At 43.0% G+C, this 15,994-nt stretch overlaps 2 protein-coding genes and 1 long non-coding RNA gene across 4 annotated transcripts; 2 read left to right on the top strand and 1 right to left on the bottom strand.

Moving 5' to 3' along the window:
- The first annotated feature begins 456 nt into the window (after positions 1-456).
- On the top strand, positions 457-6,923 carry coasy (CoA synthase). The gene is made up of 10 exons (XM_058062256.2): positions 457-596; positions 1,564-2,272; positions 2,332-2,546; positions 3,695-3,826; positions 3,919-4,108; positions 4,172-4,236; positions 4,304-4,388; positions 4,466-4,563; positions 4,654-4,800; positions 4,878-6,923. The coding sequence occupies exons 2-10, from the start codon at positions 1,603-1,605 to the stop codon at positions 4,923-4,925; spliced, it is 1,650 nt and encodes a 549-aa protein (XP_057918239.2). The 5' UTR covers positions 457-596; positions 1,564-1,602; the 3' UTR covers positions 4,926-6,923.
- On the bottom strand, positions 6,229-14,161 carry LOC131109848 (myosin light chain kinase, smooth muscle-like). Of its 2 annotated transcripts, none has more exons than XM_058062254.2 (16): positions 13,990-14,161; positions 12,010-12,108; positions 11,815-11,934; positions 11,661-11,753; positions 11,308-11,438; positions 11,077-11,233; positions 10,679-10,990; positions 10,512-10,611; positions 10,110-10,313; positions 9,827-10,044; positions 9,635-9,758; positions 8,685-8,837; positions 8,461-8,590; positions 8,059-8,140; positions 7,754-7,894; positions 6,229-6,795 (listed from the first exon to the last, which is right to left on the bottom strand). In XM_058062254.2, exons 1-16 carry the CDS (start codon positions 14,117-14,119, stop codon positions 6,590-6,592), a joined length of 2,400 nt encoding a protein of 799 aa, XP_057918237.2. In that variant the 5' UTR covers positions 14,120-14,161; the 3' UTR covers positions 6,229-6,589. The 2 variants fall into 2 exon arrangements, with proteins under 2 accessions (XP_057918237.2, XP_057918238.2); XM_058062255.2 differs by having other exon boundaries at positions 11,842-11,934; positions 13,990-14,160.
- On the top strand, positions 8,342-12,389 carry LOC144895247 (uncharacterized). The gene is made up of 3 exons (XR_013625739.1): positions 8,342-8,889; positions 11,972-12,120; positions 12,343-12,389. It is a non-coding gene; the product is annotated as an uncharacterized LOC144895247 (long non-coding RNA).
- Positions 14,162-15,994: the final 1,833 nt, after the last annotated feature.

Here is a 15,994-nt window from a genome sequence, read left to right as displayed (position 1 = left end):
CTTGCCGGAAGACAGTTGGGATAGGCTCCAGCACCCCTGCAAGGATAAGTGGTAGAAAATGAAAGAATTAATGAATTTTTTGCAGTAGGTCCTCAAAAACCGGAAAACCCTCCTGTTATATAGATGATCTTTGACTAGGGTTGTTTTTTTCCAGTTAGTTTATGAAGATTTCTGACCACAGGGTCCTTAAGAACAATGCAGAGCTCCTGTCATTTAGAGGATCTTTGACAAGTGTGCAGGAAATGACACCCCCACACCTTTTGAGCTTTCCAAAGATGGCCCCCATAACATTTTAGTTGGATCACCCCACTGTAATAAACACGGCTTTTTAATCAATTAATTTTTTTATCTGTTATATTGTATCCTTTTCTCATTCACATAGGAATGAATAGCGCTTTGTAATATAACTACACATCCCGAACGCCACTGCGGATTTTCTTCCACCAATCAGGTTAGCTTAGACGATCACGTGATTACCCAACTCTCTTCCTTCATTATCTCCTTTATCAAATCGTGTGTTCAACCATTCTGGCCGGCGTGAATAGTCTAGTTAAACATTTCCCTTCAAAGTGTGTTTCCTAAACGACATTGAGCAGGTATGTTTACATTTATACTATATTATTTAACTACGTACGTGTCTGGTAGCCTTATGGGTGACACTTAAGCTAGCATGTAAACACACATGATTTGTGAGGATTAAAAATACAATCAGGATCTGCTTGCTGAGTCCCGCAATAAAATTTATCGTCACATATATTTTTTTTTAAATGTTGCTACAAAGTGCGTCAACTAATCGGAATGTGAATGAGAATCAGTTTTATTGGCCAAGTGTGCTTTACACGAACAAGGACTTTGACGTGGGTTAAATTAGCTCTAGCTCTCACTGTACATACTGTACATACACTTTAGAAATAATAAATAATTAAGAAGTAACTGATATGTGCGAAGGGATATATTATAATGTGTAATTCAAGGGTGTAAAAAAATTACACAAAAAATTTCGCCAAATTCGGGTGTAAAAAAATACATTTACGTTAAAAAAAAAGCAGGATTTACAATCAATGTTGTTTTTTTGGATTGGGGGGGGCAACATTGATTTGACTTAACAAAGATAATGTTTTACTACCGTCCTGCAAACTGTATTCGCCAAGTGTAATCAGTAACAACAATAACACTGAGTGGTTACCATGTACTAACTATACGCCTTTTTTCCACTTTTCTACACTATAAATGTATTTAGAATGTCCTATTCTCGTGTTTAACGATGCCAAAGTTTCAATTAATGAGGTTTGTACATTTGTAAGTTCACCCTGAAAGAAGTTTAGGATGCTCAAAACGCTCTGTTTTAAAAGGCGGGGTAAAACTGTTACTTTGTGATGTCACAGAGGGATGGATTTGGTTATATGGTTCATAGTTAAGAAGCAATGTGGGCGTGTGACCAATCACAGCAGAGTAGGCGTGCCTACATAAGCGATTGAATAATTCTCCTTGTTGACGTCAGCTTTACAGATGCCATGTTAACTCTTCATTCAGTTTTATGCAGCAGTTTTTTTTTCTGCGCAGTGGTTCTACTGTTACCTTGACGACCGCACAGCCGAGACCATGTCAATGTTCAGCACAGGCATCCTCGTGCTGACGTCCCCCCTCCACACGCTCCCCCTGCGCATCACCCCCGTGCTCAGCTCGGCGGCCCAGCTAGTGGAGCGCACCCTCTACGTCCACCTTCACCCGGGGCTCAACCTCGGGGGTGGCGGCCAACCTCGGCCTGTATTCATCCCACCCGCCGTGGATGTCTCCACGCTCATCACGCGCCTCTACAGCAACGCAAGCGACGTGTGCGGCCACCTGGATGTCCGTGTTCTGCTCACCAACATCCACGCCCCTCCAGCTGCTTGCGGCGCCAGCGGGCCCTTCCCCTCTCCGCAGTACCTCGCTCACTCCCCGGAGGTTCTTCTCACGGACTTTCAGCTGCAGGACCCGGCTCAGTCCAGCCAGGTGACTCAGTGTCTGCAGAGGTACACAGGATGCTGCTACGTTTGCAGCCCTGAACTTCCATCAGTGCTGCTTCACCCGCAGTTGGAGACGCTACAAGACGAGGAGGTGGCAAGGCTTAAAGAAACTGAAGATAAACCACTGCAGACGTACACAGATGTGGTGGTCGGCGGCACTTTTGACCGCCTCCACGGGGCCCATAAGACCCTCCTCAACATCTCATGCCTTCTCGCCACCAGACGCTTCCTCATCGGCGTGTGTGACCAAGGAATGTTGAACAGTGAGTATTTTTAACCGAATTCCTGTTTGCAAACCCGACTGATGTTCCTTTCCTGACAGAAAAGGTACTAAAAGAGCTCATCCAGCCATACGCCCTGAGAGTCCAAAGTCTCAAGGAGTTCCTGCGGGACATCAAGCCCTCGCTGCAGGTGGAGATCGTGCCACTCGACGACCCGCTAGGGGTGTCCGTGGTGGACCGCATGCTCCAGTGCATCGTGGTGAGCGAGGAGACACGGAAGGGCGGCGAAGCTGTCAATAGGAAACGCATAGAGAATGTAAGTTTATAAAGAAGTTGCTTTTGGTGAGCCCTAGTGGGTTTGTACGTCTGTAGCTTTAAGGCTAATGAGCTGGGATTGGTCACAGGGGTGTGTGTCTTTAAGGAGTGCTAATTATTCTCTTTTTACGTATACACTTTTTCATTTTACTTTCTTAATGGACATTTTTTTAGAGGGGCACATAAAGAATTTCATATATATATTTATTTATTTTATTTATTTTATTTATTTTATTTATTTTATTTATTTTATTTATTTTATTTATTTTATTTATTTTATTTATTAATTATTAATTATTGTATTAATATTTATTTATTAATAAACTTTTAAATTTTTTATAATATAACAGTCCAGGGTGTAGCCCGCCTCTCGCCCAAAGACAGCTGGGATAGGCTCCAGCACCCCCGCGACCCTCATGAGGAAAAAGTGGTAGAAAATGAATGAATGAATTTTTATTTTATTAATTAATTCTTTTATTAATATTTATTTATTAATAAACGTTTCATTTTTTAGATATTTGTATGACTTATTTATTATTAATTAACGTAATTAATTAACTAATCAACATCAGTTGGTCAACCTGACAAAATTAGAAAGTGGGTTTCGGCAGTCGTCCGGAAGTCATGGGGAACCCTTGTGAGTGTGAATGGTTGTTTGTCTATATGTGCCCTGTGATTGACTGGCGACCAGTCCAGGGTGTACCCAGCCTCTCGCCCAAAAACAGCTGGGATAGGCTCCAGCACCCCCTGTGAGAAAAAAGCGGTAGAAAATGAATGAATGAATGAATTATTTTATTAATATTTATTTATTAATAAACTTGTATTTTTTTTAGATATTTGTGTGACTTATTTATTATTAATTTATTTAGTTATTAACTAATCAACTAATCAACCTGACAAAATTAAAAAGTGGGTTTCGGCAGTAGTCCGGAAGTCTTGGGGAACCCTTGTGAGTGTGACCAATCACAGCCGAATAGGCGTGCCCGAAGGTGGGCAGTGGGTGGAAGAAATTAAAACAGACTTATGGAAATCTGAAAAAAATTCAGCTGGAATAGGTGCAGGTTATTGTGTGTCGCTGCTCTATAGGCATCCTTGAACACAAAGGGCTGAAAAATGAGCATAATAGGTCCTCTTTAAAAAATCATTCAGGGCCTTCCAGCTCTGGTTCTTCATGAGATCCAGTTGCTAAAGGATGCCCATCATTCCGAGATCGAAGAGGAAAAAATCAGCTCTTCCAGCCTCCGCTCTCGTCTGCTGGGAACCCTCCTCACTTCTCCGAAAGTAGGTCCTGGAACCTAGAAGAAGAACTAAAAATGTTTTTCTGTTCCCCCACTATGACCAATTCTCATCCTATTTTTTTTCTCCTGGTTTAGGCCAAGCCGCACCTCCCTCTCCATCCGTACATAATCGGGCTGACTGGCGGGAGCGGCAGCGGGAAAAGCTCCATCGCCAAACGGCTGCAGGGCTTGGGCGCCGTGCATATCGACTGCGACAAACTGGGCCATCAAGTATATGAGACGGACACTGGAGCCTACCGTAAAGTTCTTGAAGAGTTTGGATCAGGTAGGAGAACATTTTCTAGTCTGGTTTCTCAAACTTAGTAAATAAATGTTTTTCTTTGTTTAGATGTCTTAAATGAAGATAAGAGCATCAACAGGCGTGCATTAGGGAGGAAAGTGTTTGGAGAGCAGGTACACGTTGGAATCAGACCGCGGCATATGTTGTGAAGGTTCAGGTTTTGACTCTGGTTCCCTGCAGGAGAGGTTAAAAGCGCTAACCGACATTGTGTGGCCTGAGATTGCGCTTCTAGTCAAGAACGGCGTCAGCCGAGCCAGAGAGGAAGGTAGTAGTGCAATCATCAACATCCTGATTTTCAACACCCAGCTGATTATCTATTGAAGTGGGGGGGTTGTTTCTTAGGTAAAAAGGTTTGTGTGGTGGATGCGGCGGTCCTTTTGGAGGCGGGCTGGACAGACATGGTCCATGAGGTCTGGGTGACCATCATCCCTGAGGAGGAGGTCTGCAATATCATTTAGTATCAGCAGACACAATAAATCGATTTTATTGATTATGGTGGTTTTTTTTGTTCATATTCTGTATCCTACCAGTCGGTATTAAGGATAACCGAGCGAGACGGTGTGACCCCGGAAGATGCCCAGCATCGCCTAAAAAGCCAGATGTCCAACATCGAGCTCATCGAACACGCTAACGTGGTGCTGAGCACAATGTGGGAACCCGACGTAACTCGTAATCAGGTGAGTACACCTCAGCCCGTCACCGTCACTTACCGTTATTTTTCTCATTATAACACCCCCCTCCTTCCATACCAAAGGTATTAAAAGCGTGGAATCTTCTACAGAAGAGAATCCAGGATAGATGAACATAGGACGACCGACGGTCAAACAGGTTGATGCTTCAGTGCCTCGTTTTTTTGTCGTTTTTTTTAATACTAGTATCATACATAAGGAAAAGACTATATGGACAGTATTGGGACACCGACATTACAGATGAAAGTATCCCGTTTCAGCATTCTAATTCATCTCACTCATGCCTGCTTTATGGAAAATTAACATGTAATAATGACAAATACTGAATATTGGAATATATTAGGAACATTTAGGGGCTCTGTGTTTATTCACAGAATGTGAATAGGGGGCACCGAAGCAAAGAAGGGACCGTTTCCTCTAAGTTTCATACGATTGTACCAATGAATTAACAAATACTGTATTTTCTGGACTATAAGTCGCTCCGCAGTATAAGTCGCACAACGCCAAACATGCATAATTAGATAGAAAAAAACATACATAAGTCGCACTGGAGTATAAGTCGCACAAGGCCAAATATGAATAATTAGGTAGAAAAAAAACATACATAATTCGCACAAGGCCAAAAATGAATAATTGGGTAGAAAAAAACATACATAAGTCGCACAAGGCCAAAAATGCATAATTAGGTAGAAAAAACATACATAAGTCGCACTGGAGTATAAGTCGCACAAGGCCAAAAATGAATAATTAGGTAGAAAAAAACATGCATAAGTCGCACAAGGCCAAAAATGCATAATTAGGTAGAAAAAAACATACATAAGTCACACTGGAGTATAAGTCACACAAGGCCAAAAATGCCTAATTAGGTAGAAAAAAAAACATACATAAGTCGCACTGGAGTATAAGTCGCACAAAGCCAAAAATGCATAATTAGGTAGAAAAAACATACATAAGTCGCACTGGAGTATAAGTCGCACAAGGCCAAAAATGAATAATTAGGTAGAAAAAACATGCATAAGTCGCACAAGGCCAAAAATGCATAATTAGGTAGAAAAAAAAACATACATAAGTCGCACTGGAGTATAAGTCGCACAAAGCCAAAAATGCATAATTAGGTAGAAAAAACATACATAAGTCACACTGGAGTATAAGTCACACAAAGCCAAAAATGCATAATTAGGTAGAAAAAACATACATAAGTCACACTGGAGTATAAGTCACACAAGGCCAAAAATGCATAATTAGGTAGAAAAAAACATACATAAGTCGAACTGGAGTATAAGTCGCATTTTTTGCGGGTAATTTATGTTCCAAACTTCTTGACCAAAACAGACATTACGCCATCTTGGAAGGCGCTCTGGAGTATAAGTCGCAGGAACAGCCAACCTATGAAAAAAAGTGCGATTTATAGTCCGGAAAATACAGTAGTCGCATTTCTATTTATGCACTTTTCACATCATGTGGATGTTTTTAGGGAAACAATTAAATCATGTATTAGTATGTTTGCGGGCATTTCCCCACAGAAGCCTTTATTACGAGGTGTTAGGTCAGTTGGTGACAAAGGATTTCATGTCACCTGCAAGCTCCGGTTATTAATTTTTTAGAATCTGCCAAAAAAAAAAAACATCTTTTGTCTCTCAAATGTAACCTTTTAATCATGAATACTATTAAAAAGATGTATATTGAACAACATGGACTTTGAAGAACGCATGCATGCTTTGACCGTAACACATAAGTGCATAAGTAGTACTGCTGAAATGACATCAGCTCCTCTCCTTCACACGTCCACTACGAGTCTGGCGGAACACGACGCCGCCCCGAGCTCGTTGCTAGCCCGGCACACGTAAACCCCAGAGTCGCTGGGTTCTAAATGGGCCAGAACTAGGCAGCAGGATCCATCGTCTCGGTACTCGGTGGACACTCTGGACGACTCGGATACCGGTTTGTCGCCCTGAAGCCACTTCACGTCTGGATGTGGGTAACCTGGCAAGGATAGATGACTTATTCATTCATTTGTTGCAAAAGTTAAATGCAAACTTTTCAGTGGCTGCATTTTCACTTAAGAGCGCCATAATTAAATTAATTAAAATACAGATGAATGCAAAAGTGCACATTAACTCAGTGCTGTACATGTATAATATTGTTGATTCATATCTCTATATATCTATATCATGCTTTTTTTCCCCACCCATGGCAGCATTTTCAGTAATAGTGCATCATAATTTATACTAATTTAGTGCAAAAGTGCTCACAAAAAATTGTGCACTGAACAATTTACTCAGTGCTGTGTAACATGCATTTGTTTTCCCCATGGAGTAATTTTCACTTAAGAGCACCATAATTATATTTATTATAATACATATGAATGCAAAAGTTCTCATTAAAAATAATTTGAATTATGTGATTTTTTTTACTTATTAACTCAGTGCTGTACATGTATAATATTGTTGAATTCATATCATTATATATCTATATCATGCTTTTTTCCCACCCATGGCAGCATTTTCAGTAATAGTGCATCATAATTTTATAATTTTTACTAATTTAGTGCAAAAGTGCTCACAAAAAATTGTGCACTGAACAATTGACTCAGTGCTGTGTAACATGCATTTTTTTTACCATGGAGTAATTTTTCTCTTAAAAGTGCATCAATTAAAGTAAGTACTCACTAACAAATGTTCTGTGTAGTATTGTTCCACTTTTCTATTAGTACACAAAATTGTAAAAATAATATTTTTGTTGCGTGCAAACTGTATTTAACCAATTTGTGACTTTTAGTTTTGACTCTGAAGTCTCATTTTCACTTCATCGCGCTGTCATAATTAAAAAGATTTAATTAATTTTTTTGGGGGGTGGAGGGTGGGGGGGTGCTTTGGCCTCCCAGTAGGCTTCCGAGGCAATATTTAATGAAGTGCATCACGGCTCTTGTCATATTCCTAACCATCCACACGGCACGCCAGATGAGCAGTGGATCCTTTGGGAAGAGTGGCGTCCCTCAGGGGTTCCCGGAAGCGGGGTTCGCTCTGGAGCTGCTTATCCAGCGAGCGGATGGCTTCCTCTGCCTCTTGGCTCCAGCTTGGCTCTGGATGAGAGGCAACGGAACGGGCTTCACAGATCACAAAAGGGGTAAACTTGAAGTGACAAATGTGGAACTTGTGATTCATCTGCCATACGTACGTAGCTGGAGGACCTGTACATAGAAAAATATATATATATCTTTATGTGGGTCTTCTTTATCAGTCTTACCCTCTGAGGAGCTGCCAGGAGAGTCTGGCCTGTTGGAGAGGTTAGACATTCGCTGCAGGGCCAGAACAGCCTTGCCGGTTTTCTGCAAGTTAAAAAAAAATTGAGTGAACTGAACAAAAGGACATGTTCAAGATAAGAGCAAAAACATAAACCAGGAAATGCACCGGGAGTTTGTGGTGCAGAGTGATAGTTACCTTTTTTTTTTTTTCCCCAAAAAAACATATTCAATAATCAATCTGGAGGTGAAAACTTCCTATTTATGTCGCTTCTCCCTGCTCTTGGAGGGCAGCTGAAACCCACAAAATCTGCCTAGCAACTAGCGTTAAAATTTAATCATGCATTTCCACTCATTTTATGTTGTTTTTGCTTTTATGTGTACATATTATTATAACAATCTGTTACCTTCCATTTGCGTTTAGCCAGGAAGCGTCTCATCCGCTCCTTCCTGAGGGACTTGGTAGGCCTGCGGGTGAGCGACGTGAACGACGCCATCCACGAGTGAGCGAGGGCCTCGGTGCACGATAACCTGCATCTAAAAAAAAAAAAAAAAAAAAAAGGTGAAAATCTGTCCAAAAAAAAACACAAAACATCATAACCGCAACCTCCCGCAATCAAGCAGCACTAACCTGCGGTCTTTTTTCAACAGGGCGCTGATGAAGTCCTTGGCTTGATCCGAAATATCCTCGAAACTTTCCGGGTCGAACTCGTAACGAGCGGCGGTAACCAAAGCAAAGGTCTCGGCGTCACTGTTTCCCTGGAAGGGCGATTCTCCGCTCAGCCTGGAAGTCATCGAGAAGACATGCTAACCAACTATGGAGTCTAATACTGTAGGTTAGCATGCTAACATTTTTTTAGAAGTCTACTTTTTGTAGGAATTTTCCAATTTTTTATCTCCACAAAATAAAGTATAACTTAATGGCGAATGAAAGGCCTTAAAATATGCTTTTATTCGGCAGGGGTCTCAAACGCGCGGCCCGCGGGCCAAATGTGGCCCGCAGGACACCATTTTGAGGCCCACGCCTTGATATGAAAGTTTAATGTTAGTGCGGCCCGCGCAAGTTTGATATGGATGCTGTATGGTATCATGTACCCAGAAAAAATTATTACGTTTGATTCATGTTCATGTTAAAGGTTAAATAACTGTTAATAGTTATCCTCCCTATCCGTGTGGAAGTGGTAAGTTTTTGGCTATTTAAGTTGAAAGGAAATAACTTGAAGGCTACCGTTTAGGTCGCTAGCTCTCTAGTTTGCGAGTTAGCATATATTTTTCTGTTTTTAATAAATGCGTTTTTTTTTTTTTTGGAAAACCTGATGCGGCCCAGCCTTGCCCAGACCCTAGCTCCAGTGGCCCCCAGGGAAATTGAGTTTGAGACGCCTGCCTTAAAGGATGTCCTTGGTATAATCCATGCTAACATAACATTTAAGCCAAGATGCCATTGCCACAGTAGACGGATTATTTATAGCACTCAAGACGGAACGAGGCCATTTATCACGATGAGAATGGAATTCCCTCTTGGATTTCAAAGAGAGTATTCCCAGCTACCGCTTTCTGGAATAAAAGTCATGGTTGATTTACAAGATGAAGCAGATGACTCCGATGCTCCACATGTCCGTCTCCAGTCCCACGGGCTCGTAGTTGATCACCTCAGGGGCAACAAACTCCGGTGTTCCGTGCATCACCATGAGGGGTTTACCGTCCTCTACGGAAAAAATGCATACATGGATCTCTCTTGGATGGGGGGAGTCTTTTCCCAGTTTGCAGACTTACCCAGTTGACTAGCCAAACCGAAGTCGATGATCTTGATCCGGGTTCCGGTAGTGTCCACACAAACGATGTTCTCAGGTTTGAGGTCCAAGTGGACGATGTTCTGCTTGTGAACGTACTGCATCCCTTCCAGGATTTGTTGCATGTAACGAGCGCTGGTGGGTTCGGTGTGTTCAAAGTTGTCGTCCACGATGCGTTCAAAGAGCTCCCCGCCTGCGATACTGACGCACATCGACATTCAGATCCAGGGGGTGTTTGTTTGATCCACATGGATCTTAGTACTTACTACTCCATAACCATGACCATCTCGTAGCGGGATTCGTACGCCGCAAGACACTGGACCAGTTTAGGGTGATGGAGGCGGTTCATAAGGTCGATTTCCCGGTGTGCCGCTAACCTTTCCTTGGAGCTTTTGGCTCGGTAGAACTTCCCAGCGCAGACCTGCCCCGTCTCTTTGTGAGACAGCCGGAACACTTGACCGAACTTCCCACTGGACGGAAAACCAAAAGGTTAATATCTCTGTGATTCCCAACTTTATCCATTGACTTTGTGTTTTGAGTCAACACACAGGTTCTAGGTGAGACCAAATATCGATATCGGAATATTTTGCTAGCATCAAATATCGTTTCCCGACATTAGCCACCTTTTGTAGCTTGTTGAGATCGGAGTAAATGAATTCCATGCTTACACTCCCAGTTTCTCGTGCACATCGTAGTGATCCTTGACCTTATGTGTGGTGTCCGTCACCACTACCTCGTGACATTCCGACCCTTCCGTCGTTTCTTCTTCTACCACAAAAAAATATGGTTCAAATATCACAGGTTAGCACACAGCAAAATGTACAAAGTCACTAACTCTTAGCCATCATGGTTACACACTCCGACTCCAGACTCGGTTCGCTGACCCCTGCGGAATTGTAGGCCCGGACCCGGAATCGGTATTTCCCATGCGGGTCCAAGCCTGAACAGACTTGGTAAGACGTGTTCTTACACCGCCCGTTGACTTCAGTCCAGTTTTCCAAAGCGTCTGGACCCTCTTGACGGACCTCAACGATGTAACCCAACACGGCCGTGCCTCCGTCGTAACTGGGACCCGTCCAGGACAGAACCAGGGACTCAGTAGAGAGCTGGGAGACCACCGGATGGGATGCAGGTGGTTCGGGTCGATCTGTAGTGGTTCAGAGATAAAGATAATTTGAATATTATCACCATGATCGATTAATTCATGGACGTGAATTAATCTGGAATCCTTACCGATAACGCTGAGGGAAACCGTATGTTGAGCAGAATCCATTTTGTTCCGAGCTACGACCGTGTACGAGCCGGTGTCTTCCGGGCAGACCTGCGAGATCACCAATTCGCTATGGGTGTCGTTGCTAGTGATGGACATTCTGGGTCCAAGCGGTACCGCCTGAAGAAGAAGAAGAAGAAACGGAAGTCTGGAAAAACTGTATTGAGAACTATTGAGCTAACTGATCATGTGACCTTGTCTCTGTTGAAAATCCAGCAGCACGCCACAGGGACGGAGGTGCTCCTGAACTCACAGTTTAATTGGACTTGATCCCCTACTCGAACCTCCACCTGATCGGGTGGATCCAGAAACTCCACGGATTGACCTTCAACAGGGAAAAAAAGGAGTTGCTTACTTGTGGAGCCTTTTGTTTGAAGGTCAAGATGTCTGCCAGGTGTGCACACCGCAGGAGAAGGAGGCGGGGTTACAGGAGTGCAACATGCTTGGCTCATTAAATTAGCACTTGACCAATCAGTGACAAGACAGCAACCATGATTGGTTGTATTACCAAACGGGTAAAGCGACTGATTCTTATGAAGAAGTCTACCTTCCATTTTCTGTCCGCTCACTTTTTCGGGAATTGGGTCTGTGTTTTCCGCCATGACCTCACAATCTTCTGGACTACAGATTGTTTTTGTGTCTGCACACAAGAAATGTTATTGGGTGATTAACCAGGAAGTGGCTGTCAATCATTTTCATACCTCTAATATGTGATTTGTAGGACTGACTTCCAGATGGATTCCCAACTGTCAATGTCCTGGCGTTCCCAGGCGAACACTTGTTTGGAGTCGTACAGGATGTATGAGGATGTGGCTTATCACCTAATTAATATTAAATACAGATTTTTATTGTTTTTAGACATTCCAAGACAAGGAAGTCCGGTTATGGTCACTCACCATTGTGTAGCCAGGAAACACCGGCGGATGAATTCCCTGCGCTTCCTTCGTTGATCATTCCGTGTGGGCCAGGGGACTCGACGAGGTTCTGTTTGTGATCTGAACACAGAGGTTGTTATTTGCGTATTGATATAAAGTTGTTGTCAGTGTTTATTCACTCAACTGCAGAGAGCACCAGGTGTTTCGGGGTGTCCAAACTTTTTCCAATGAGGATCGCATACGGAAATCTGTGGGCCATTTTGATACATTTTGTACATCAATGATGCGAAACCAGTGCTTTTCAAATAGTGGAATATCCATCCATTCATTGTCTATGCTGCTTATCCTCACTAGGGTCACGGGTATGCTGGAGCCTATCCCAGCTGACTTCGGCCAAGAGGCAACGTACACCCTGGACTGGTCGCAAATCCATCCATCTATCCATCCATTGTCTGTACCACTTATCCTCACAAGGGTCACGGGTATGCTGGAGCCTATCCCAGTTGACTTCAAGCAAGAGGCGAGGTACACCCTGGACTGGTCGCACATCTATCCATCCATCCATTTTCTCTACTGCTTATACTCACTAGGGTCATGGACATGCTGGAACCTATCCCAGCTGACTTCAGGCAAGAGGTGAGGTACACCCTGGACTGGTCGCAAATCCATCCATCCATTGTCTGTACCACTTATCCTCACTAGGGTCATGGACATGCTGGAGCCTATCCCAGCTGACTTTAGGCAAGAGGTGAGGTACACCCTGGACTGGTCGCACATCCATCCATACATACATTTTATCTACTGCTTATCCTCACTAGGGTCATGGACATGCTGGAGCCTATCCCAGCTGACTTCAGGCAAGAGGTGAGGTACACCCTGGACTGGTTGCAAAACCATCCATTTTCTATGCTGGTTATCCTCACTAGGGCCATGGGTATGCTGGAGCCTATCCCAGTTGACTTTGGGCGAGAGGCGAGGTACACCCTGGACTGGTCGCAAATCCATCCTTCCATCCATCCATTTTCTGTACCACTTATCCTCACTAGGGTCACGGGTATGCTGGAGCCTATCCCAGCTGACTTCAGGCAAGAGGCGAGGTACACTCTGGACTGGTCGCAAATCCATCCTACCATCCATTTTCTCTATTGCTTATCCTCACGAGGGTCATGGACATGCTGGAGCCTATCCCAGCTGACTTCTGGCAAGAGGCGAGGTACACCCTGGACTGGTCGCAAAGCCATCCATCCATTTTCTGTACCATTTATCCTCACAAGGATCACGGGTATGCTGGAGCTTATCCCAGTTGACTTTGGCGGGGTACACCCTGGACTGGTGGCCAGCCAATCACAGGGCACATATAGACAAACAACCATTCACACTCACATTCATACTTATGGACAATTTGGAGTCCCTAACCTAACAATATACGTATATATATAGAATCGTAGTTTATTCAGTAGTTTAAGAGTGAATGGCCCACAAGCCGCACTTTGGACACCCCTGGTGTAATGTGTTCATAACAAAGGGGGACCCTGTGTCTTAATGTCCATTATTTAGCTTTTTTTACCCTTTATGACCACTATACAATCGGGGATTCACAAACTTAGTACAGTCGTTTTTTGTTGTCATTATATAATAAATATTAGTTTTATGACTGTGATTGTTGTTAATAGTAATATTTCTATATTAATACTAACACACAGATGCAACTCTTGTATCACAGCCAGAAGAAAATAAGCAATGTTATGATAGTGGTAGCCTCCAAAAAACCCCAGGCAAGGAAGAAAGTCATTATTATTATTATTATGACTTGTTTCCCCTCATGGCGCTTTGCAATGCCCTCATGCAAAAAGGGCTACAAGTTAAAAAAAGGTCAAGCATGAAGCCCCTGCTGGGGTTTTGCGGTGGGCTGCAGGCGTTAGTTAAATGCTTCAGAATAGAAGCGAGGTGATTAACAAAAGATGCACTCGTGTTACAAATGTGTAACGCTCGGAGTGTTACCTGTTGCATGCGACAATCCCACTTTGTTGTTTCTGGTCTGAGCGCGCTCCCGTCCATTACGTCTGTGCCTCTTGAGCACCAGACGGGCAGTGGACACATATGTCTTTGGCTCGACTCCATCCTTGTCCATCCTTGCTTTTAAAATAGCAGCTGACTTTCACTTTGAGTGATTCATCCCACGGACCTCCTCCTCCTTTTGTGGAGCGTTTTGGATACAAGCCTCCTGTATCCAAGCTTCCTGTGTGGGGACGTCTCTGTTCACAACACACATGGGAGCGGCTTCTTCGTGCTATTTGACCCCCACGGGACACAGGAAACTCCTTGTTTTCTCGCCCAGGCCCTTGTTTCTCGTCAACGGAAAACATGTGAAAAGAGGAGGAAATGTGTGGGAGAAGACAAAAAGAAGTTGCGTGTTCTTCCCAGTAGGTTTACTCCATTGTAAAGAACCCACTTTGCAAAATATACATGCTGGAATCAGGACCAGCAAGTCAGACGACAATGTGAGCGACAGCATGGCTTGTAAATCTGTATGCCAGTGACGCACAATTATGGGCGTGCCCTTTTGTTTTGGCCTTACTAAAGTGGCTCATGAATAAAATGCATCTGTTTTTAAGTGGCAGTGAAGTGGTCATCTCTCCTCATCTGGAGTGAATAACATTTAGCATTAGCATTTCAGTATGTGGAATCAAACTATGGGCTGGATTGAGTAAGACCCTCAAACAATGCACAACGATGAGCCAATTCAAGAAACAATACAATATTTAATTAAATTAAATTAAATTAGGCAACACGGCGGTCAAGTGGTTAGCGCGCAGACCTCACAGCTAGGAGACCAGGGTTCAATTCCACCCTCGGCCATCTCTGTGTGGAGTTTGCATGTTCTCCCCGTGCATGCGTGGGTTTTCTCCGGGTACTCCGGTTTCCTCCCACATTCCAAAAACATGCTAGGTTAATTAGCGACTCCAAATTGTCCATAGGTATGAATGTGAGTGTGAATGGTTGTTTGTCTATATGTGCCCTGTGATTGGCTGGCCACCAGTACAGGGTGTACCCCGCCTCTTGCCTGAAGACAGCTGGGATAGGCTCCAGCACCCCCCACGACCCTTGTGAGGAAAAAGTGGTAGAAAATGAATGAATACATTTAATTTAATTTAATTTAATTTAATTTAATTTAATTTAATTTAATTTAATTTAATTTAATTTAATTTAATTTAATTTAATTTAATTTACCACTCCTGAGCCTATAGGACAAAAAATAAAGAAATTAAAACATGTAAATAAAAAAAACAAAATAAAAACTTAAACTATATTAGGAAAGCAGGAAGTGAACAAATGTAACAGTTACTGATTGTAAAAGTACCAGATGGAGGGGTAAGCTCTGCTTCTTCCTACTCCTTTTGGACATGTGGAACCGGGAACTGATTATGGGATGCACTCAATTGTAATCTGATTCATGTTCAAATGAAATAAAACCATTACCATAAACATAACGTATCCTGAAGAGTAAGGCATTCATTTTTTTCAATGCATATTTATTTGAGGAAATACAGTCCGTCAATTCCAGTGTGAATGTTTGGCCATAAACAGACAAGATCCATTTTTTTCCTCTTCATATGCTTTAAAGTAGCCTCCTGCATGCCTCGTAATTTCCAGGCTATCATCATGATCGTTTTCACTCGGAATTCCAAACAGGAAAGGCCAAAGAAAGGCATGAACGAGGTCCCAACTGGCAATCGTCGACCAACTTCCTGTTCCCATGAAAACCATGCTGGCATTCTTTTGAGGTTTTTGCATCTTGCTCCCATTAACTCGCCCCCGAGCGCTGCCTCACTCCAAAGCTGAGCTCTTTTTGTGGCGTTTGGAAGTGTTCATAGTGTTCAAGCGGGTGAAAGGAGATCCTCCTGTGTAGTTCCCTGCAGTTGTTGAAATTAACAATATGAACAATTATGAGTCATTATATTTTGAAAAAAAAAAAAGATTGAAGACCTTAGGAGGATTATGGGTG

Source organism: Doryrhamphus excisus, unplaced genomic scaffold (genome assembly GCF_037039965.1).
Source record: "Doryrhamphus excisus strain RoL-2023G ecotype Guam unplaced genomic scaffold, RoL_Dexc_Guam_v1.1 HiC_scaffold_24, whole genome shotgun sequence".
NCBI classification, from domain to species: domain Eukaryota; kingdom Metazoa; phylum Chordata; class Actinopteri; order Syngnathiformes; family Syngnathidae; genus Doryrhamphus; species Doryrhamphus excisus.
This window is presented reverse-complemented; position numbering and strand designations above follow the sequence as displayed.